Source organism: Pyrgilauda ruficollis, unplaced genomic scaffold, assembly GCF_017590135.1.
Source record: "Pyrgilauda ruficollis isolate IOZ18807 unplaced genomic scaffold, ASM1759013v1 scaffold44, whole genome shotgun sequence".
In the NCBI taxonomy this organism is placed as follows: domain Eukaryota; kingdom Metazoa; phylum Chordata; class Aves; order Passeriformes; family Passeridae; genus Pyrgilauda; species Pyrgilauda ruficollis.
The window spans coordinates 3,381,938-3,405,244 of record NW_024525934.1 but is presented as its reverse complement, the minus strand read 5'-3'; the positions used below and the strand labels follow the sequence as shown (position 1 = coordinate 3,405,244).

General features: G+C 43.6%; 1 protein-coding gene across 2 annotated transcripts in view; it reads right to left on the bottom strand.

The window, feature by feature from the left end:
* Positions 1-10,160: 10,160 nt before the first annotated feature.
* The window catches only part of CLYBL (citramalyl-CoA lyase), a 166,600-nt gene continuing 153,453 nt past the window's right edge, over positions 10,161-23,307 (bottom strand). The window contains exons 8-9 of one of the 2 annotated variants that reach the window (XM_041478320.1): positions 10,714-10,813; positions 10,161-10,582 (exon numbers count right to left, since the gene is read on the bottom strand). In XM_041478320.1, coding sequence (XP_041334254.1) covers positions 10,718-10,813 — 96 coding nt within the window. In that variant the 3' untranslated portion in view covers positions 10,161-10,582; positions 10,714-10,717. The remainder of the gene's footprint in view (positions 10,583-10,713; positions 10,814-23,307) is intronic. The other variant, XM_041478321.1, reaches the window with a different exon arrangement.

Genomic DNA, 23,307 nt, shown 5'->3' with positions numbered 1-23,307 from the left:
ACGTGGCATCCCTGCACTGGTGACTGCCCTTTCCTTGAGTAAGGGATGTCCAACATAGCTTTTCAGTTTGAGCTCAGCTCCCACTCCACAACTCATTTTTATTTTACTGGGATACCGGTGAAGCTGTAGCTCAGTAACTGATGTTAAGAGAAACTTTTAACACCTCAACAGCAAATGGAGGAGAATGTTTCCCATTAGTGGCTGAGGAAGTAGTGCTCCTGTAACTTCAGCCTTGAAAGCTAATGAAGCTCAGATTGTGGCCGTGGCCTTTGATGTAGAGATGCCTGAGGTCAGTGTAGCTTTCAGAGGTGCCAGTGCTATGCTGTGTCACTGCATTCGTCTGGGCGGGGGCCCAATAACTCTAATCCTGTAATCATGTTTCTGTAAGCAACAGTATTTATGGTGCAGATAGTGGGGGATAGCTGCAGTGGTAATTAAATCAGGGATAGCTGCAGAGGAAAAGCTAATCCAACCCTGTAATATTTCCAGTAGAGGAAGTTACCGCCAACTACGTCAGTAAATAAGCAGCAAAATACTGGAGTCGGTGTAGGGAGAGGCTGTGGGGACAAAAATGCCACGTTTGGCCACCTAATCCATTGCCCTGCCAGGACCCTCATTGCGCCAGGGCAGTGATGCTAGCACGCTGGCAAAAATCAGGCAGTTCAAAGCTATGCCTTGACACTGCATCTTGAGCTCCCAGTAATACGTGGGGAGGGGGGGTTAAAGCACCCACTGATGAGTTTGGCACAGCTAGCTTTGGATTTAATTCCTTCTCTTCATCTGTTTTGCAACCTCAGGCCACATACTATGTATTTCATGTCTTCTAATGTAGGCTGCTGTCTCCCAAGTGCATGTGAATTGTTGGGAAAACACAATGATGTATTCCACTCTATGGGGGGAAAAGCATGTATTTGAGTAAATATGGTTTATCCAAGAGATGAGGAGAGCCTCCAACCAGCTGTTCTGCTGTACTAATGAGTAAGTGTATAGACATTTCTGTTATTTTATTTTGCACAACTCCATTATAGATAAACATCTTCCTATGTAGTTTTTGTTAAATCAGAGATCTTTTATACCCTCACTGTTTTAAAGAGGAGAAAAAATGAGAGTACGTGGTATATCCCTTTTTGATGTGGATAGCTCTAACTTTGGTGGGGATTCCACGTGTGAAATTGGTCATGAAGAAGTCACTCTATATTTCAAGGAATAAAGAAAAATTATATTTTAAAGAAAAGTTCATGTCAGACTGCAGACTTCAGTTGCATTACTCACAATGCACACATGCACATACACAAATAGACTAATATATGGTATGGATGTACATATGTCTAGAGATACGCACTCACAAACATATTTCCTTTATCTCAGTGCCTGAAAGTTCATTTGTGGGCATCCTGATTCTTGATATATTATTTGTAAACAGAGGGCCAGGGGACTGGAGTATTTCCTTGACTTCAATGGATGATGAAGCTTCAAGCTGTGCGCTCAGATTGGGACCTCTAAGCATCCTGCTGCTACCTAACAGCTTGCTGAAAAATGACATAATTTGTGACATCAGCAATATGCTGCTTTAATAGGGGCTTATAAAGCGGTTCCCACCCTTGTGTGTTAGGACAAAAACATCTACAGCTACTAAATCTGAGGTGGCCCCCTCCCGTATTCCTCACACACCTTGCATCCTTTGTACTTTTTTGGCATGTGTGGCTGTAAAGTCCCAGTATGGGAAGAGTGATAAGCAGCCATTCAGCAACATCTGTGCGAGAGCTCCCGCCCCACCAGCGCCAGGGAAGATGTCACTTTCCCTGAGAACAGTGCCTGCCAGTGGGAGGTTCAGCAATGCAGATTTTAATGTGGGGATTTAATTTCAAATACAATTCACAGTTGTACACAGTTGAAAAATGTTTATTACCACCCGGATGTTCAGGACATTTTTCGGATTAAATAATTTTCAATTTGGACAATTGCTGCTTTTAAAGGATTTTCACAGCTCTGTAAACAATATGCTTTATATAATTATAATGGCAACAGTGAAAAGCATACCAACTTTAAAATCACCCAAAATAATGCCAAAAAATAACTGGCAACTTTGGATAACAGTGCATTAGTCAGAAATTGATTCAAATATGAGGGTTGTAATGACTTTTGCAAAGTTACATTCTATAACACAATAAGAAGATAATTATTTACCTGTGGGTAAATTTGTTTTAAAATAAGATGCAAACTAAAAAGCCTCAAATTTTAAAGAATGAAGACATCTTCAGAACCTGACCAGAAGTAGGAATATGCTTTAACTTGAAAGATTTGGTGCTCTGGAGTCACTGCTGCGTCACTGATACATGAAATGCAGTCAGACCCGACAGAAAACCTACCCTGGAAGTCACAACTGCCTGGTCACACCTCCAGCATCTACTCAGATTTCTAGATGGGGGAGGTTTGACACACTCATGGGAGAGAGGCCTTCACACATGGTTCCTTATAAATGAGATGGGAAGGTACCTCAGGAGACAGATATCTCTGCAAGTGAATGCCTAGTGGATGAGGCAGGGTACCTGCCACTTCAGAAGACCATAATCTGGGTTTTCCAGCCCACCACCACTTTGCCCTGAGGCAAAGGTGCTCTGAGTTAAGAAGAACATAGAATAAATCAGGGAGGGCCCATGCAAAAATACAGAACCTTCTTTATTGCTCTCAGTAGTAGTTTGTAGGTCTTTCAAGAAGGAAGGAAGGAAGGAAGGAAGGAAGGAAGGAAGGAAGGAAGGAAAAGAAAAAGAAAGAAAGAAAGAAAGAAAGAAAGAAAGAAAGAAAGAAAGAAAGAAAGAAAGAAAGAAAGAAAGAAAGAGAAAGAAAGAAAGAAAGAGAAAGAAAGAAAGAAAGAGAAAGAAAGAAAATTTTTTTCAAGGGAAGAAGCTGTTCATTAGTGCAGCTATCTAGGCAGAAAACTAAGATGCAAGAACATCTTGAAAAAATATCGGGGCAAGAAACTAAATTTCCTATTCCTCCCTTGTTCATTTTTAAAGAGTCCTCTTTATCCTTTTGTTTTGTTCCATCCCTGTACATTTTATAGCATCAAATATTTGCTACAGTATAAAAAATTCCTAGAAAAGACCTCAGGACCCAGTCTACCCGCCCATGAAGGCCCTGTGGCAAATGTTTATCTTACCTGCCTTTTCTAGAGAAACTTCATCCCTTTTCTTTAGCAACTCATCTCATTGTGCAACTGGTCTTCAATTAGATTCTTTAGTGGTTTAAAAATAGTGAAGATGCTCATGGATGCCAAGAACAAGGGATGACTCTGCTGCAGGGTATGAGGGAGTAGGCATGCATCTGTCCTCTCCACCCTCATTCCTCAGCCCTTTCTCAGCCACTCTCTACCAGTAATTCCCCCACCTCTTTGGCCACATCTCTGTTAACATCTGCTTTGCAAGTTGTTTTTCATGCCCATCTACTTTTACTTGGAGTTGGTTTTTGTTCAGGCTGCTAACTGGATGCAGCAGAGGAGAAGCAGCGTAAGGGCGTCCGCAGACAGCTCCGGACAAAAATCACCTCAGATGAGATTTTGCCATGGGAAAAACAGTTTGCCAGATATTCTAGGACTGAATGGGAGGCAAGCATGGAAGGGGACCTGTAAAGGCAGAACTCAGTGGGTTCTGCCAGCTTCTCTTCAAAAGCCATCAGGAACCCCAGTGATGCAAAGAGGAGCACATTGAACTCACAATGCAGTTGGGCTTCAGCCCTTTCTTTGCTTCTGTGGTAACAGGCATGAAACATGGTGTAGAAGCAAAAAACAATTTCTGCTTTTGCCCATAACGCTGAGTTATAACCAACTTTAGCTGTCTACTGATGTCTGCCTGGTTTTGTGCATGTTGACTGTATCCAGAGGGAAAGCCATGGCTTGTATTTCCATACTTGGTTCTCATATGAAATAATGTGGGGAGAGGAGGAGGGGGGAAGATGCAGCTGCAAAAACAGTCAGTGAATCATAAAAATCCCTATTGTTTTGTTGTAGCTCTCAGTGCCCTTCAACTTCTGGGCACAGACAAGACCTCCCCCTGCTCAGGTTCAATACACAGGGGAGCCTTGAGGCTCAGAACTCCCTTCCTACTTTTGCCTAAGCCTTGCTTAGGCAGTTGTAGTCAATTGTGCTTTTGTTCACGGAAAAAAAAAAAATAGCCCAATGCATGCTAATTTATAGACAGGGAAGCAATTAAAAAAAAAAAAAGTTTATTATCCTTTTCCCCCCTGCCTCTCAAATGGAGTGTTACAGCAGCAGGGTTTTTGGTAGACTTGACACAAACTGATGTCAGTGATGGGGGAGAAAGGCCAGGAACCAAGCACGTCTTTACATCTTCCCTCCATGTGGAATGGGATAGCCTTCCAATTTTCTCCGGCTGCCTATACTCAGGAACATGCATGCTTTAGGAAAACCTAGGCACAAAGACACATTTATTTCCTTAGGCTTTGTCAGTAAATGTGTTCTGTACACATCGCCCTCACATACCCACTTTAAAAAATGCTTGCTAAATATTAAAGAAAGAATTCCTAATATAGCCACAATGTAGAGGCATATTTACCTTTTATTACTGAACTTTCTGTGTGTCTTTTTCTGTAAATTATGGCACATTCTTAATGTTCAACAAAATATTAGTTAGACACCAACTAGTCCATATGTTGAAGTAAGTTAACACAGCTTGCCTCTCAGTTTTGCAGCTCCTTGCAAAACCTTAGAACTGCACCAATAGAGGGTTTGCCATTAGCACAGGATTGGCCTTTTCTTTCAGGAGGAACTGTTTTTTCAAAACTGATTGAAAAGAAAGCAACAGATGTCTCTCCCTACTACATACTTCAAGTGGTCTCTGGGCGGATCACAATGTGGAGTTGAAGTGCCTGAATGCTTTCAAAGGAGCAGGTAGCTTTACAAGTGCCCCAGAAGTCACACAGGGCCGGCAGGGATGGGCAGCCTCTGCAGGGCGAGCTCCTCTTGAGGCATCTCATGGGCAGAGACCACGGCTCTTCCCTGCACTCCCACCAAGCAGCACAGACTGGGGACCCTGCAGTAGTTTACAGTAAAACACAAACTCATCCCTGGTGACCCAGGTGCTGATGATTGAAGAGGTGGAAGTGATTTTTTCCCCTGGCCTGTGCCCTCACTCAGTAATACCAATGATGTAACCAGACAGCTCTTTCACATCCACTGCCACTGGTTTCCCTCTCATTTTGCAAGTATTTAATTCTGTACTGTACAAGCAGAGGTCTCTCGGTGACAAGCCTGGAGGCAGGGCCGTCAGTGATGGTCAGATTTGCAGAGATGCATGCACTACTGACTGTATCTAAGCTACATTTTAAGGAAGAGCAGGACATGCAGAGTTAACATAAAGCACTTCCAGTGGCATCCCATAGAGCAACAGACAAGCACAAACACTACTTAATATATTAGGGACTACTGCAAAAGCAGGTCAGGAAGGAAGTCAGGTATCTGGAAGCCTAGGCTAGGTCTTCCCAGCAGCATGAACATCTGCCAGAAATTCGAGGTTATTGCAGGCATGTGTCACTCAGAGACAAGGCTTTTACCTTCAGCAAGCTTCAGCTCAGAAAATTCTTAACTGGTGTTTGTGCTTGATAGCACAGCTTTAATAACATTAGCAGCACTAGAAGTAGGAACAAAATTTTAAACACATGATCCAAAGCTACATGGAGTCACACTTTAAATTAAAAGAGGCTCAAAAAAGTAGCATAGGCATTTATTAATCCTCATTCTCATCAGGATGATCAGTTTCAAATGTTGTAGGCAGTGGGCACCTACAATAGCTTTAGAAACAGGGCCTCTTGCACTTCTGAAGACATCATTCTGAGCATCACTTTAGGGTACTGGCTTTGATATCACATTTTGGGAGCTTCAGAATTAATTGGGGAAGCAATAACCCTAAACATAGTGAGGCTGTCTGATCTCTCCCCTGTTTGAACTGTGGACATATGCAGGACATTTCCACTGTGCATCCCATTCCCTGCACCCCAGTGTGAGCAGGAAAGCCCCCATTCTGTTCCCACTGAGGGACACCCAGTGCTGGGAGGCAAAGGGGGATTTGAGGAGCATCACGAGGTATCCAAGCGGGGATAGTGAGGAGGAAGGGAGGTGTGATGGAAATGGAGAGCATGAATTTCTGTGCTGTCCCTTGCAGGCACAGTTGGTGCCACACTGGAGTGAGTGAGTGAGTGAGTGAGTGTGCGTGTATGTGTGTGTGTGTGTGTGAGTGTGTGTGTGTACCACTCTGCAGGTGGCCTTTCCACGACTCCCGACTGAAGGGATGCCGTGGGCCTGAGGGTGGCTGGAGGAGACTGTTTTTGTGGCAGAGTAATGAATGTGATTAAATCACCTCTTCCTCCTTCTGCCTTCCATCCCCTTCCCTTTCTCCTCTGTGTCCAGGGCTCCTGGCAGCAGATCAGGAAGTCATGGGACAGTTCCGGTCCCTGCGGGGCCACGGGCTGCCATCCATCCATCCGTCCGTCCGTCCGTCCGTCCGTCCCTCGCTCGGTCCCGCGGCCGCAGCCCGGCTGTCCCGCGGCAGTGCGGGGTGCTCCGGGAGTTTCCTGCTGCCGCTTCTCAGCTCCGGGTGGGCAGGACACCCCTCCCGTCTGCGGGACTCCTCGGGCAAGTGCCAGCCCCCCAAAGCCACCCGCAGTGCTCCCCCCGCCCCGGGGCTCCCCTCCGCGGAGAGCGCACTCCACAGCCGCAGCAATGGGGAAAAATAGAAGATCATGGACTTCCCCGCACGAGCTTTCATTCCCTCCTTCCCTTTTTTTAATCTTCATAACAGTTGTTATAAACTAGTCCTGCCTAGGGGCTTTGCCACGCTCTGAACCCGAGGGAGGTGAAAGTGGGAGAAGGTTGGAGGGATGGGATGGATGAAATGCAGTCAAAGTTGGTTTCCCCCCGATCCCCCTCCCCCTCCTCCAATTCAAAATCAGGAATTACTGCTCGAGGAGCAGATACTCCGTTTTATTGGCTCGTAAAAAAAAAAAAAAAAAAAAAAAAAAAAAAAAAAAAAAAAAAAAGTTTTCAAAGCCTAATTTCCACCAGATACATTGATTTTCCGTTGAAAACAGAATTAAAACAATAAGGGCGAGTAGGTGCCATTAAAGCTAAACCATCTCTGGCTGTTAATCACGGGAGAGAAGGATTAGAAAAGTCAGTGAAGAAGCTCTGGGTTTGAAACGCAAAAATCCGGAGTTTAGGAAGAGTAAGCTCAGAGGGGGCTGAAGCAGCTTAAGAAACAAGGAGAAACCCTCAATAAGAGTTAAAATTCAGTGTCAGGTTACTTGTCGATATTGCGAGGAATACTCCGTTCCTGTAAGGGATTTGTGCTTGTGAAATGCATCCCTTGCTAAAATACCGTTTGATGTTTGCGTCGAAGAGAAAACCAAAACAATCTTTTTTCCTTTAAAGTCCCGATTTCAAAAAAAAAAAAAAAAACCAAAAAAAACCAAAACCAAAACAAAACAAAAAAATCCCAAAACCAAACAAAAACCAAGCAAAAGAAAAAAAAAAAAAACGAAAAAGCAATACCCCAGAAAAATGCCACTAAATTTCCGAGCGCAGCTTTGAACAGTTTTCCTGGAGATATTTGCTTCAAACCTCACAGGCGCAGTACCCCTGTGTTCCCGAGGTCTCCCTGCCCTCCCTTCCCCCTTTTCTGCTGCTTGGATGGTCGGCAATGCCCGGCTAAATAATTGTTAGAATTCGGAAAAAAAAAAAAAAAAAGAGAAAGAAAAAAAAAAAGAAGGGGAAAAAAAACGGGAAAATGCGCACCAGCATTCAGGTGCTAACCTACTTATTTGAAAGCAATTTATTTTCCATTTTGCCCGTTTTCCCCCTTTAAAACAGAACGCTGAAAGAAAGAATAAGTGCTTTAACATTTCAGTGTTGTGCTCTGGTAATTACTTTTTCACTTTTCCCCTAAGTTCCAATGTGAAAACCTCACAGGGGGGTCTTTGCTGTAGCAGGGCTACAGTTCCCAATCCCAAGCGCAAGATCTGCAATTACAAACCCATTCGGTGCCCTTCCCTATCATTAATATGCACAAAATCCTGCTGCTAATCTTATAATCTGTTTTGTTTCATCAATTGCTTGCCTAGCACCAGGCGGGAAAGAAAAAGAGAGAAAGAGAAAGAAAGAAAGAGGAGAAGAATAAAGCCGGAAAATCACGGAAAGCTTCGGAAAGTAAACGGAAAAGCCAAATAAATCGGATTTTATTTTTGATAAAGCAAAAATCTCTAAGGCTGCTAAAAGGAAGCGAGATTTTCGGCTGGAGGGGTGGGTGTCAGGGAAATTTAAGGAAAAATCGGAATACATCCAGCATTTTATTTGCATATTCGATTTCCCCGCGTACGGGTCACCAAGTTCCTTCAGCAGTCAGCTGCGGAGGAGGGAGGGGGAGCGTAAACACCTCAGGAGAGTGTAGAGTGTATTCCCAACCCTTCTGCCTGCCGAGGGAGAGGAGGCGTCGGGCTCGGGCGAGCTGTGGCTGCGGCTCCGGGGGCGCCCCCCGCGCTGCCCTCCGCGGCCGCGCAGCTCCCGCGGCTGCTCACGCCTGCCCACTAAGACTTCAGTAAAACAATGACGACATTAGTTTTTGAAATCGTCCTCATCCTGCTCCCCCTTCCCCCCGCTCCCTCTTCCTGCGCGGGTTTTAAGGGAATAAAACCATCTACACCACACGCGTCCTATTGAGATTAATGTAAAAATTATGCCAAAAAAAAAAAAAAAAAAAAAAAAGGGAAAAAACCCCAACTCACAACCAACCCCAAAGAACCCTTATCTCATATATCTTATTCTCGGTGTCCCGCGCCAGGCCTCGCCGCCGCCTTGCCGTGCACCTGATGATTTATTAACTCAATCTGCGGGGACAGCGACACGCGTGCCCGGCTACGGCTCGTCCCAGCTCATCTCCTAAGTAATTGTTTCTCATTAGTTCTGATAATGTTTTAATAGTGCTGCCCATAATTTAGTCAGCCTGGAATTAATAACGGAGGGTGTCCTGAAAGGCGCGGGGATGAGGGGGAGCTGCAATATAAGCAGGTAGTCTTTAATTAATCAGATTAGCCCGGAGGTCCCCGCGCTGTAAGGGATTCCCCGGCGCCGCGCTCGGACGGGACCCGGCTGGCGGAGGGGGAGAGAGGGGGGTCGGCCCTGGCTGCTCATCCCCAAACTCCGCGGAGGGGCTGCGGGGGGCTCTGCCGCCGCCCCGGCCGAGAAGGACGGAGCTGAGCGGCTCTCCCGCTCCCGGGCCCCGCCGCGTCCCCGCCGTCCCGGGGGAGCAGCGGAGAGGCGCTCCCGCCGCCCCCGCGCTCCCTTGCATCGCTGCTCCCACCCGGGCCGGATGGTGGGGTTCTTCCTCCCCCTTTTTCCTCTCCCCTTAATTAAACCAAAAATAACCCAAAATAAGTGAAATCGCTGCTCGGAGACGAAGGGGAAACACGCTAAACTGGGAAACAGGAGGAATAAGGCACTGTGGCTCCATACGTGAAATGGCCATGGAGGCGGTGGGAAATGAAACTGAAAAACAACTGTTTTCTATTTACAATTTTAAATAAACAGAACAGCCTTCCCCGCGGTGTTTGTCTAAGTGCAGCAGCATTGCTGCTGTGTAGGTCATGAAAAGGTTGGTGCATAGTTTAAAACTTCCCATTCTGTTAATTTCTTAAAGAACAGTCGTTCATAGTCTGAGCACAAAAGCTCATGATTTAATGAGGAACAGAAACAAAATCTCTGATTGTTGGTGTTTCAAACTTCATTGGAGTCCTCTGGCAACCACAAGTTGATCCTCTGCAGCTTCAATACCCTTTAGCCCTCCATATAAGAGTACATGCTGAATAGAGGACAATGCCTGGTTGTTATGTTTATTTACCCTTACTACAAGCTGGGTTAACCTCTTCAAAACAGCTTTACTAAGCCCGTTAACCACACAGCCCACATGATCTGTAGCCGTATCCCTAATGTGATGTAAATCTGACTCGAGACCATATGCACAAGTTCTGCTGCATTGTGTCTCCAAAAACTACAAGTTTATTGCCGTCCAACCCTTCCCGGGTTGGACGCTTCCAGGAGGAAACTCTCTGAATAGAGACTGCTTAAAAAAAAAGAGAAGAAAGTCAAGAGTCCTGCATTGTTGGAGCATTATTTTTAATGGCTTTTGCACATTTACAGAAGGGCGGTGTGGGGGGAAAGCAAAGCTCACACAGAGTAAAGATTTTCATTGCAGTTATTTCAACTGGTGCATAATTATTCGAGGCTTTCTCCTTTCTGCCAGGAGTTCAGCATCAGAGCAGGAAGAAGCACAGAAAGAAATAGAAACAATTGAATTAGTTTCCATCTGCTCTTTTAACAGAGCTCAGGGCTCATGTTTTGCCTTTCGCCTTCAGTGAAGTCGTACTCCCACATTTGCAGTATTACTGTGATGTCACAGATTTGATGATGTAACTTCATTGCAGGCTATGAGCAGAACATGGGCCATGCAGGAGTGAGCAGTGGTTTGAGTAGGGAATAGTCTTAGTAATTAGCAATTCCATCAAGCAAACTATGACAGATCTGCAAAATGGAAATGAATTTCTATTTAAGCCTGACATCTTTAATTTTACACCCCCCCCCCCCCCCCCCCCCAAAGCTATAGTCATCTTTTAAAACAGCTACTGGGGCCCCATGGCGAGAGCTTCATTTACCAGCTCATTTTTTCTTGATGGCTGTGGCAAGTGTAACAATGTTCTGTGCCTGCTTCAGTAATGGCATGTCGATCATGCTCCCGCGGAAAGTAAACGCTCCCTGGAAAAGAGAGAATATGAACTTCCTGAGACACCTTTGGAAATTGTAGTTGGCCTGTCTCGTTCTTTACAAACACATCTGTTTGCCAAGAAACATCATCTCCCTCAGCAATCCTGAACAAGTTTTAGGAGACAAATTCATCGAGACAGGGCAAGCACATTTACAGAAATGTGAAGGGCAACAAACTCTCCAAAGAGGAGGCAAAAAGAGAGAGAAAAGAGAAGCCCAGGGTGCAGCTGGCCTGTTTCAGCCTCTCTAGCTGGCAAACGCTGAGGGCCAAGAGCAGTGAGCAGTGAGACAGGGGCTGGCAGACACCACACCTGGGGGCAGCTCTGTTCCCCACCTCCAGCACCAGCATCCAGCATCCATCCAGGGCTGCGCCACAGGGCCAGTGGAAAACTGCCGGCAGACAGAGGGCAAAGCCAGAAGTTTCCTTTGTCAGCAAACAGCAATGGGAGTTTGTGGGGGTGGAGGGAAGCTTTCTTGACTTGGGTGTTTGCTGAGGTTGTGCTGCTGCTGCACCTCTCCATTAGGTCTCCAGTGCTAAAGATAGGCTGGGCCTGTGCTGAGAGCCAGGGACTGGGATGAAAGCTGGAATAACCGAGTGGGGGGCACAATAATATTGCCTGAATCTCCTCTGGAGCCAAGGTAAAGCCCACCTGAGCACCACATTTGGGGAATTGCCCCAAATGGATGCAGAACTACTCTGTGTGCCACAATGGTGGCAATCTGAGAGTCAGGATAGGTTTCAAAAGTCACTTTGTATTCGTAAGGATTTTTTGTTGGTACTATAGTGACAAGTTTAAAACAATTAACTATGAATCATAGTTAAATCTTAAACAGAAAACATATGCTTTAAATAGTGCCAAACCAGACTTGTTCCCTTACATACTTTAGTACCCATGTGTCTCTGAGGCAGGATTTGGGCGATAAAACACTGCATTAAGACATGCTGAAGTTCAACAGACAAAAAAAAAAAAAAAATCTTTGCAATTGTATAAGTAGTTTGAAACATTAAAAAAAACCCCCCAAACAAACCCAAAAATCCAAGTACAAAGCTGCAATCCCGTCCCTGAAGAACTCAGAACTGAGCCCCAGCAGTGCATAGGGTGGCTCTGAGAAGAGCTGCACACCCTTTTAATGTCCTGCTGCAGTCGATACGGGATCACAGGCTGGCCTTGGGTTTGACAGTGAGCAAGGCTAACCAAGAGCAAGGTACAGTCCACAGCAGCACGTGTGTCTGTGCACGAGAGAAATGCACAGGAGAACAAACCTTTTTCTGGTTTTCATTTGAGGCTTGATAATTATTAAGTAGATGACTCCAACAAGTAAAGTGAAAATAGAACCCATTTACAAAAACATTTAGGAAATGTGTGGCTCCAGTGGCATATCTAGCTAAACTGAAGCAGTATTAATTAAATACTAAATCATGTTCTGGAACAATTAAGACAAAAATCCACCCTAAACACCAATCTAACACAAATCAATATTCTTGCATGTAAAAGCAGGCTGCATTAAAGCCGTTGAAAACATAACAGTAAAAATTATTACTTTATTCAAAATAGAGTTTTCCTGCTATAATTTACAATATTTCAGGTAAATTTGGAGAATGGTACTGACAGATACTCAAGGGTTGGTGCTTTTTGTGTACTAAGCAAACAATCAATCCTACTGTACCCCAACATCAATATTATGATTATTAATAATAATAATATACCACTTCTAATTATAGTTACATCTCTGTAATTTTCAGTTATTCTTTTAAAACTTGAAAGAAAATGCAGTCTCAAACTATTCAATTTATTAACTGTTGTGAAAAAAAATAGGAACTAAGTAAACATTTTATGACATAGGACTTATTTGGAATAATTCAGGTCTATGCAGTGATCACCAACTGCAAGGTACATTTTTTTTAACTGTAAGAAAAACATTATTTACTTGTCCTTTTTTTTTTTTTTTTCTGGAGGCATTCAGTAATACCTATTCAGTAACAGCTATTTCAGTAGCAAAATAAAGAGTAAAGCTAATTCAGTAACAGCTATCGCTTACAGAAGAAATTTGCATGTGGGATGACAGTCACAAGTAGAAATATGTTGAAGCCTCAAATCATCCTTCCTAGCTCTGTGAAAGGCTGACTTAGGAGTACAGCTATCCTAAAGTACCTGCAATGGTTTGCAGAAAGAGATGGGTGCCTAGCATTGTCAGTTCTGATCTTTGGTGGTCCAAACCACTGCTGGGAGGGTCTCAACCCTTCCACTGACAGGATACAGAATGACCTAAAGTCAGATACCCCTGCAGGTACCTAAGCTGTACCATGATGAATCTGGGCCAGAATGTCTTCTTTATGAAGCAAAAGTTAATTAAACAGCATGCTTGTCCTCTCTTCATTAAAGTAATATGTTTAAAAGGAAAACAGGATAATGGTGTGGACATGGACACACAAACACTGAACCACGTGAGAAACACAGTACATTTCCTGCTTGTCAATGTGCAGCTGTACTTTGGGTTGCTAGGAATTTGAATTCTTGAAGGAAAAAAATGCCTTTTTTTCCCCTAACAGCAAAGGGTAACATGAAGTTGGCTTCTCTGCCTGTTCACTCTGAGGCTTATTTTCCCCCTGCTAATTTGCAGTGTTGAGCTAAAGTCCAGAAAAAGAAACTAATTTTAATGCCATTGAATATACCCTATTCACTGACTCTCTTTGCACCCACAGGTTTCAACAGATAGGAAATACCAGTAATTACAGCTTTGTCCCCATGCTCTCTTTTCCAATTCTGCTAGACGAAATTTGCCTCTAGCATTCTTTTGATTTTCTCTCACATGAATATAAAGAAAACAAGACTTTCTATAAACACCATTTGCTTTGATAGCATTAATCTGGGGATTAATTTAGCCATAGATCTAAATTTTGTTTTTGGCTAATTTTCTCAACAATCTCACACTTCCAGTCTGTACTTAGATTTCCAGTAGTTCTACTGTGGGACCAAGGGCCTGCTCTTAAGGAAGCTTGCAGCATGAACAGGAACAATGGCAGGTGGGTAAAGCAAGGCTGGGATTTGCATCCATCGCATTTAGTGGTTCTTGCTCACCATGCAACCATATAAATCATTCAGAAGGAGCCTTTTCAGAAATCTGTAAAGGGACTCTGCCTTCAGGCTAATCAAATGTGTCAGACCTGCCTTGGGAAGAGACAGGCCCTCCAGGTAAAGGCTGATGGAGAAGTGGAGAGGAGGAGCATGCAGGAGGCAGAGCAGCAGGTGATGGGCACAGCTTCTGGGTGACAATACCTGGATGCAAATAACTCAGCTGGCATGAGAAGTGGGGGAATGGAGGACAATTATGGCACTCACCAGACAGCAGTCTGGAAGTGCAGCCCTACTGAGGAATGGGCAGATTTGTGGGCCAAAGGCTCTGCCCCTGTTTGAAGTGACAGAGCACAGATTCTGCTGTGCCTATTCAGTGCCATCCTCCATGCAGCCGCACAGAGAACGTGCTGAAGGCAAAGCCCTCTGAGAAACGGGTGACTTTGGTCTGCAGTGTATGGGAGCTGTAAGGGCACTTTGGCTGGCCCACACTGTACAGCTGTGAAGGCAGCACAACACAGCAGAAGAGTTTGTAAATACAAAATGTCTGTGCTCCCTCAGCCTGATGGCTCTACAGCTCCGGCAGGGCAGACTACCGAGGAGGAATCAAGGAAGAAAGTGAATGGGCAGCGTTCCCTGTTTGGCTCATCATTCAGACTATCTAAAGGTCCTTCCCAACTGAGTGACAAGCAAGGAAAGACTCAAGGTTTTTCCTTCTGGCATGAAGTATTATTCACAGTGACATTTAATGCTCTATTAGGACAGTAGTAACATTTTTGAAAAATAACAGAAATTTATGCAAGATGCAGGCCAGGCTGAGTAAGGTCTTAACAGCTCTACTTCAAATGTCAGTATATCCTAAAGTGCTGTGAGGAAGGGAAAAAGAAGATTTGGCAAATATAGAAAGCAGCTGCAAGTGAATTAAAATTATAGACAGCTGTTAGTGGTTTTATTTTTCTTTCCCCTCAGAGGCAATGGCAGATGATAATCTTGGAAAAATGGAAATTGACAGTGGTCAGCTCCAAGTGACGCAAGGATCCAGCCTACAGGCAAGAGAAGCTATAAGGCACAGCTGACAAAGAACAGTAATTTTCACAGGTCAAGACATGAAGATATAGGCTCGTGATAAAGAAGGGCAAATCAATTGTGCAATAAGAATAACAAATGCAACAAATTTCCAGGTGGTTGTGGAGACACTGAAGAGAGGCAGAACCATACTTCCTCTTAGATAAATGCAGCCACTCTAGCACAGCTCAGACCTAGCAAAGTTCAACATGTAATTGAGGGTGATTTTTTGACAACTTAGAATACAACCCTGGCAGCATGCTGCCATGAATCTAGAAGATGGCTCTTGTTATCTACATGTCATCTTGTTATCTATATGTCATTCTTAAAGATTTCCTTTATCTACAAGAAAAGACATGTAGCACGTCATAGAAAGAGTCTCAGCATTGGTCTGTCATTTGCCATGGCAATAGACAAACACATTAATGCAGTATTTCCTAGAATATAAAGACCTCCTCTTTTTGTGTGTGTCTCTCCTGTATTTGGGAATATTTACTTTGTGAAACTTTTGGGAGTAGTTAAGAGCTTGGTAAATCTGTAAGAGCATTTCATAACCAGAATAATACTGTTTTTTAATGACAAGAAGATTTTTACCTTTCCAGAAGTTAAATGGACAGGGTCCATTATTTCAGTGTTGTCTGCGTATCAGTATTCTCTGGTGGAACCAGGAGAGGGGAAGCAATGATATAGGTGCTAGTGTTTATCATGGGTGTAATGGAATTGTGTTAAATATGGAACTGTGTTGACTTTGACTACACAGGGGATGGCAGGATGACAAGTGAGGTACCTTTATGCTTTTCCATAAGATCAGGGAATGTAAACTTTTATACTTCTTCATCTGTACCGAAACCTTTTTATATGATACACAATGTTACACAGGGTTTTACTCTCACCATATTTTATTTCTTTATGTACTGCTGGATTAAGGAAAGAAATAAGCAGGGTAAAAGGATCACGATACAGAACATTTAAGGCACCTCTTAGTAACGTGACACAATTATCTCTGAGTTTTGTATTGGAGTATTTGAGTTAATTAAAGTCAAACAATAATTGTTCTGGGACATGTGGGACAGTGATCAGACAAGCTAGTCCCCTTTGGTTGGCAATACAGAAGAATTAGATGCACTCCTGCACCTGCCAATGCTCACAGCTTTTTCCTCAGCATTTGCTCTATCTGTGGTTACCTGTGCCTCTAACCACATCCATCCCAATGACTGCAATGAGCTCACTAAGAGGGTCACTGCAGACCCTCAGTTCCTAGACCACTGTAATCTATTAATCACCTGCATTGGTACTGAATATGAAGATTGTATGTAAAAGTACATATGAAAATAAGAAAGGATGTAAATTTTGAAGTACCAAATAACTCCTGTAAATTCCAAAGAGTCTGCTGGCTCCCTGTCTGTTGGCAGGTGAGACTCCAAGCACAAGCATTGGTTTTGACATCTCTGTGCTCTCTTTTTGGAACCACTGATAAACTTTCGATTTGATGCCTTGATCTCATCACACATGTAGCCAAAAACTTTAACTCCCATGTGATAGTTGCCAGCATTTTCTCAAAGATATTTATATAGGTTACATTAAGACTGTGGCTTGTCCACAGCTGAAAGAAAATCCCAATTGTCCTCCGTCAGATGAAAGAATATCACTAATAGTGCTAGGTTAATTTGTTGTGTGTGACCATACATGGGCTGTGCTAGGTCACTGTGTAGAAACAGCTGACTTTTTCAAAGGCAGCTTAGTCTGGGAATCTAGTCAGGGTACTTAGATTGCAGGGGGTGACCACCATCATCATCAGATGAAGGTGCTAGGGGGTCCTGGGAGTAGGTAAGGCTTTGGCATGGGGGACACGCTGGGTAGTTAGGACAGTGGAAAAAAAGGAAAAGCAACACAAAATAATGTGCCAGGAAACAGCAATATGGACAAGAAATCACCTGCTGCTGAATTTTGAATTAAGTATGGGTCTAAAATAGGTCTAAATAATTAAAATTATGTAATGCTTATGAAATTGCCCAAAACCCCTCTTCCACTACTCAGGGGTCTACTGACTGTATGACAGTCTCACAGGTGAGGGGAGGTCCTCGGACAGTACTCTGCTGTCACACAGTTAGAAACAGTGCCCCACTGGGGGCTGGGCACGGGGCTTTTTCCAACTACTTTTTTAAACAGTTTTGCAGTACTTTCCTTTGCAGACCAAATCCCTGCAGAGTGTGTAGTTATCCCCTTGGCCTACTGGGTTGTCTTTGGAGGGGATGTGCACCCAGGACATGGGGAAAATGGGCATAAGGGAACCAACAAGCAGCCACCTTTCTCTCCTCCACCCCCTTCATCATTAGGAGATGTCGTGAGTCAAACAGAGCTCCCACACTGCTCTGGTATCACGGGCCAGAGGCTGGTGTGAATACAGCCTTTGTGTAAATAAGTTATTATGTAAGTCCCCTTCCAACCTCCGTGACCTGTGTCGGCACTCGCGGGCAGATGCCAGGCTAAATGGAAACGAGCAGGAGGGGTGATGCCAGCTGGCCAGGGCAAACCTTGTGTACCTCCTAACCCATATAGACAAGCAGTCTCAAGTCCACAGACACAAGAAATCTTTGATCCACAGTTATCTGAGAAACACGAGTTCTTTCCATAGTAATCCAGTGTCTCGCCCACTTCTGAAACCCACTTCTGTAGTTATGACTTTCTGGAGACACCAAAAATACAAGGAATAAATGCACTAAGATCTGCTTGGGTCTGAGAACATCGCCTCTAATCCTGTACAATATTAGCTGTTATAAGGCAATAAGAGTTCTGCAAGCAGGGCAGATTTGGTCTTCTGAGGAGGGAAGGGAGCAGGTGGATGGCAAAGGCTCCCCCTAAAAAGCATGGCATTCATGAAGATAATTCCCCTAGGATTAATGAAAACACACGTTGTTTAAGTGACTCCCTGCAGAGGAAATTTGGAAGTCTTTGCTTTGGGGCTTAAAAAGAACGCTTGGATTTGCTTACAGGTAATGAACAAAGGGGAAGAGGAGCCTGGTCACAGCAAATGGCGTTGGGTCTGTGCCTGGGGGAGGAGTGATTATCCTCAGTACAAAGGAATTATTTCTCTTGAAACAGAAGGTTGAGACCATATTTTTGGGGAAGTCAAGAGCTAACAGCTGTGATGGTGCTGAATGCAGGTTTAATTAATTTTTTTTCCTTCTGCAAGTTGTAGCCAAAGAGCTGTCATAAAGAGCTGGGTCATGATTCTACCTTCTCATAATGAACTTCTAAAGGTTAGTGAGCTGCTAGGAGGTGTTCAGTGAAATCTGGGTCAACTGAGAGTATGTTCCAGTGACAAGATATTGCCTCTCTCTCTTCTCTGCTCAGGCCTGTCCTGCCTTCAGAGCAGGCCCACACATAACTCTGGCTATGTTTAAGTGTCTTTGCAGTAGGTAAGAAATGCACAAATAACCAGTGCAGTCGCATATGACAAACTGAAGACTTCACAGGCAGTGAGCTGTATGGACAAAGCTTTTTGGGCCACATATTTCCATAGCTTCTCCTCTGGACCTTTTCACATTCACCCCTTTTCTGTAACAATATTATGGGTGGAAAGACTCTTGTACACAAAATCTTTGGGGAAAAGAAGTGACCCCTGAAAAGGTTTGCCAAAGATATCTTCTTGGCAAGAGGAGATGCTCAGTGGGTCTCTGATCTGTTGAAGTGACCACAAGGAGGGAATTCTGAAAAGTATCATCACCATTAAGTTTCTTTAGCCTTTTTGCTGATATGTAGAAAACATTAGAAATCGCTACCTTTTGTTTCTTTTTGCCAGTGTAATCTTCCACTGGAGTAGAAGTAGTCAGGGAGTTCAGAGGATAAATCAGTTTGTAAAGCCAGAAGCAGGCCTGTTTGTTTGAGATAGGCTTCTGCCTCTAGGAGCAGATGGAAGGACACAAAAGGTCAAGAAAGAAAGAGCAACAACCACATGAAATAGAGATTGATTTTTCCCTCAAATAACTCCTGAGCAGCAGTGCAAGAACTCTGACAGAAGAAACCCTTTCTAAAGCTCAACAGGTAGAAAGGACTTTGTGATCCTTCAAGTCCACAGTGGGGCAGGAAAGATGAAGAACAAGGACCTACAAGGTCCTTCATTTCTTCTCCACCTGGCAGTACTGTTTCCAGCCCATATATGAGGGTTTTGCCCTGCTGTGTGAGCCAGACAAGCTGTTTTTCCATCTTACAGTCCCCCAAGCTCCCTGAACCACCAGGGATAGCCCTTTCAGCTGGGGTGGGCCTGGGGATGCTGCTTGGTCCAGCACCAAAAACTCCTCAAAGTGTCTCCCTCTGCCTGAGAAAAAAATCTATTTAAGATCCCCGAAATGAAAGGCAGATAGGAGGGTTTTTTATTGCTGTCTTTGCATTTTCTTTAGTTATCTTCTTATTGTGGTTGCTGTCTTCCTGTGTGCTCCTCTAGAGCAGGAAGGAATAAAACTAAAGAAGCGGAGGAAAGTTCTAGAAATTGGGAATATTCTCCACTGGTTTTCATTCTCTGTCTTATACTGTATTGGGAACGGAAGAATCCTAGAGAGCACACTTGCTGCTGCCAAGCAAATCTTTATTTTATAGCACAAAAGCAGCTTCCTGGACAAACAGCCTATCCAACCATGCATTTTTTCTCCCTAGTGAGCATCATGGTTATTATATGGAATAGTGAAAAGTAACTGATATTAAGAGTTTAGGATCCTCAGATGCCCTTCATTTAGTAATTTGGAATTAACTTGAGGTTTATAGTCATGGAAGCAAATTGTTAAATATAAACTAGAAAATTCAGTCTGAAAGTAAATGACTACAGGGCACACAGACAGCATTTGATATGGAAGAGAGAGGTAGCTGTAAAATACAATGGAGTTGAGAAAAATAATAATAGTGAGGCTTGTTCTGCCAGCAAGAATGGAATTGCCCATATTTTTGTATTCTGTGTTTTTTTCTAATTTCAGATTCATTTTCTGAATAGGATTGAACAGACATTTTTTACTGTGATTCTCTATTTCAACCGACAGAGCTTTTGCACAGAGCCACTCCAGGTCCCTGAAAAAGCTGGCTAGCACAGAGAGGAGTGAAAAGGCAGCAAGACTGCTGCTACTTAAATTAACTGAAACAATATTTTGGCCACACAGGCTTCTGAATTCCCTCAGTAAGGCTTAAAAAGAGCCATCTGGTCAGAACATTACCTCTCTAGTTAGAGCCTGCTTTGGAAATTGAAACGAGGCTCATGAGCACTCGTTAATGCTTTTTAAACAGGGATTTTGGAGGTGGTAGCTGCCTTGGTGTGTTGCTTGGTGCAGAGCAGGTTTTGGCACGATGGCGGGCAGGTGTCTGCAGTGTTGGGTGTCTTCCCATTCCATGCTCATAGCAAAACAGTGCCTGCACTGGGAATGTGCCGACACAGCATGGCCCTTCCGAAAGCAACTCACCCTGCGTTTACCTCCTGGAGCCGACAAGGATGGAGGAGTCGTACCTTGCTGAGGAGGAGCCCAGAGCTGCCATCCTCTGCAGGGCCTGTGTCCCCTGGGACAGGAGCAGCTGCCCCCTCCAGGGGCTACCTCCGGCTGGAAAGGCCATGGAGGCACACAGATCCATCCTGCTCCCGGCTCATGGCAAAACTTCTCCCCGCGGGAAATAGCAATGTGCCATCCGAGTCCTTCTCCCTCTGTGTTTTGGACACAGGTCTTTAAAGAGTGGAGGAAAACAGATTAAGAGCCCCTGAATGCCTGCTGGGGAGTGGAAAGGGCAGAAGCTGGCAAGAAAATGTTTTTGTATGAGTTTCTGCCCTGCTAAGAAGCTTTTGCAGCCCTGTGTAGTAAAATCTGTCTCCTTTTCTCCCCACCTGGCATAACTCCCTCAGGACTGATTGCACCAATGTAGGAACCAGTATAGCACAAGCAATTAGCTAATACAGCCCCTTCTGCTCTATTGTAGAGGTTCAAAATCCACCCCAGATGGATCTTTCTAAGAGAAAAGCCTTCAACCATGACACAAAAAACATTTATAAAGCATTTTTCAAATACTAAAACTGTATAGAGAAATTTTGAGTACTAATATGAGCTCTCTAGATCTCAGTTTTGAGATTAAAATTTCATTTGGCCACTTTTTAAAAAGACAAACAACATAACCATGGCCCATGTTTAAATCCCAGTAGCACTCTTCATCTTTGCATAGAGATGCACCTGAGCCTAGACTTCTTAAGGCTGGTGCTCCTTAAAGGTGGCAATTTATCACAAAATTCCTGAATCCCCCATTCTGCAGAGAAAGGAATACACATTGTCTAATTAACATACAGGACAGCACGTGCCCTGAGCACTCAGAGGGAGGGCTGACAGCACTGCAGCCCTGCACACACAGAGGTATCCTGTGCTGCCACTGCCGCCCTGGGATGGGATCCAGCTTGGTTGGTGGCACCTCAAAACTCAGCAGTCTGTCCTGGGCAAGGGAAGTGGGGGCCTGGGCTGCTCCCTCACTCCCAGCTCTACAGAAAGCTGAGATATAATGCCCTGTAAGGTGCAATACAATCCCTGTGGATTGATGGGGTTTGATACAGCCCCATGCCAGAGGGATGATCCCGTGCATCCCTTCCAAGAGGCATCCCTTGGACATGGTCCCACTTTCCTGGCAACCACGGGCTGGATTGAGAAAGGGTGGATCCCACTTGGCTGGGGAGCCCTCCCGGGGTCCATGGCACAGCCAGGAGAGGGAAGAAAGTCTGGGCAGACCTCCCTGTAAGGCGGTGGGAGCTGGAGCTGGCCGAAGCACGAGGGCGCATCGTCTCTAAGATACAGTGGCTTGGGGTAGCTTTTCCTAAACAAAGAGCATTATAAGAGAGCCACTGCTGGAAATTTCCATTCCTTTGTTGGGTTGATGCTGTGTAAATAAATGCATTCCTAAGATTTTTCATAATCCTGGAAAGGGCCGTAAATGAAACTGTATAGTTTGCCAAATCACTGGAGTTCATATATATTATTCCTCAGCTGCTGGGAACATGATATACAATGGCACAGAATATAATGCAAGAAACATATGCTAAAGGTCTTCTTAGAACCACTCTGTGCATTTGTATGTGGCATATACAAATATTTATTTTGATTTGCTCTATGGGATTTAAATATTCAACCCATATTACAACTTGGAATTGTGATATACTTACCTTAACTCTAAATAATCCTTACCTGACAAGTGACCTTAGCAGAATTCAGTTATTCCCTAGTTAAATATGTGGGTGCTTTGAAAGCTTTTGTAAATTAGTATGTGAGATAAAGGTGTAATCATCATTTTACTTTATCTTCTCCTTTTCTTTATATTTGAATTTCATTTAAAAATAAGGCAATTTGGGGAGATTCAATTTCAATAATGATATTGTGCCTGATGTATTTACACACTTAATGGCTTAAAAATGCATCTTCAATGTATTACATTTCTGTCATATATAGACACTTACTACTTATAGAAGAGATACATTCTGTATCCAGTGTACTGGTAATGTAAAGTCAGGAGTTACCGAAATAGTAAAGACTATTATGTTTTCATTGTTAGAAATCAGATATTTTTCTTAAAATAGGCTAATAACTTCTCCCACTAACTCTACTCCCTTAGATTCAGTTTATCTGTATTTATAAGATCACTTCCCTGTTTAATGTAGTACAAATGCTTTCAAAATTTTTAACAGAAACTGTCCTTTAGACTACTGGAATTATGTTTATCACCCTTCTTTTATTTTATTTTATTTTTGAGCACACTGACATCTATCTTATATTTAGACTTTTCGACAACTATACCTGCTTTCCTTAGGATGAATATTTTAATTTTGAAAATCATGTCCCCTAGTAGTGCAGTTCTACTGGAAAAATATTGAAATTACCTGGAAATAACACTTTTCTTTTTAAGCACTTTTCAATTTTAGATCTCAAAGTTTTAGACGAAAGAGAACACTTAAATAGTTGAATAAAATACAAAATGCACTTTTTCAACATTTGTTTCTACTTGTCCAAAATACAACATTACCATTTATTTCCTGGACATGCCATTTTTAAGTTGGATTAGAAATGTAAAAAAACAGCTCCACAAGCAAAACAACCTAGAAACCAAACCAAAGTAACCCCTCAAACAGAACTATCTCTATAAGGCAAGCTCAAATACTTCTAGCTAGCTGGTTAGCTCTCTAATTTCATTCTGTTTGGACACTGCCACAGCATCTCTAATTCCACAGTGCTCATCTGAGATCCTAATTTTTCCTGACCTCAGTACTCACATTTGGGGGCTACTATGTCAAAGCTTTTCAGCGTCCAGGATGAAGTAGCCTTCAGCTTTCTTTCAAAAGAAGAT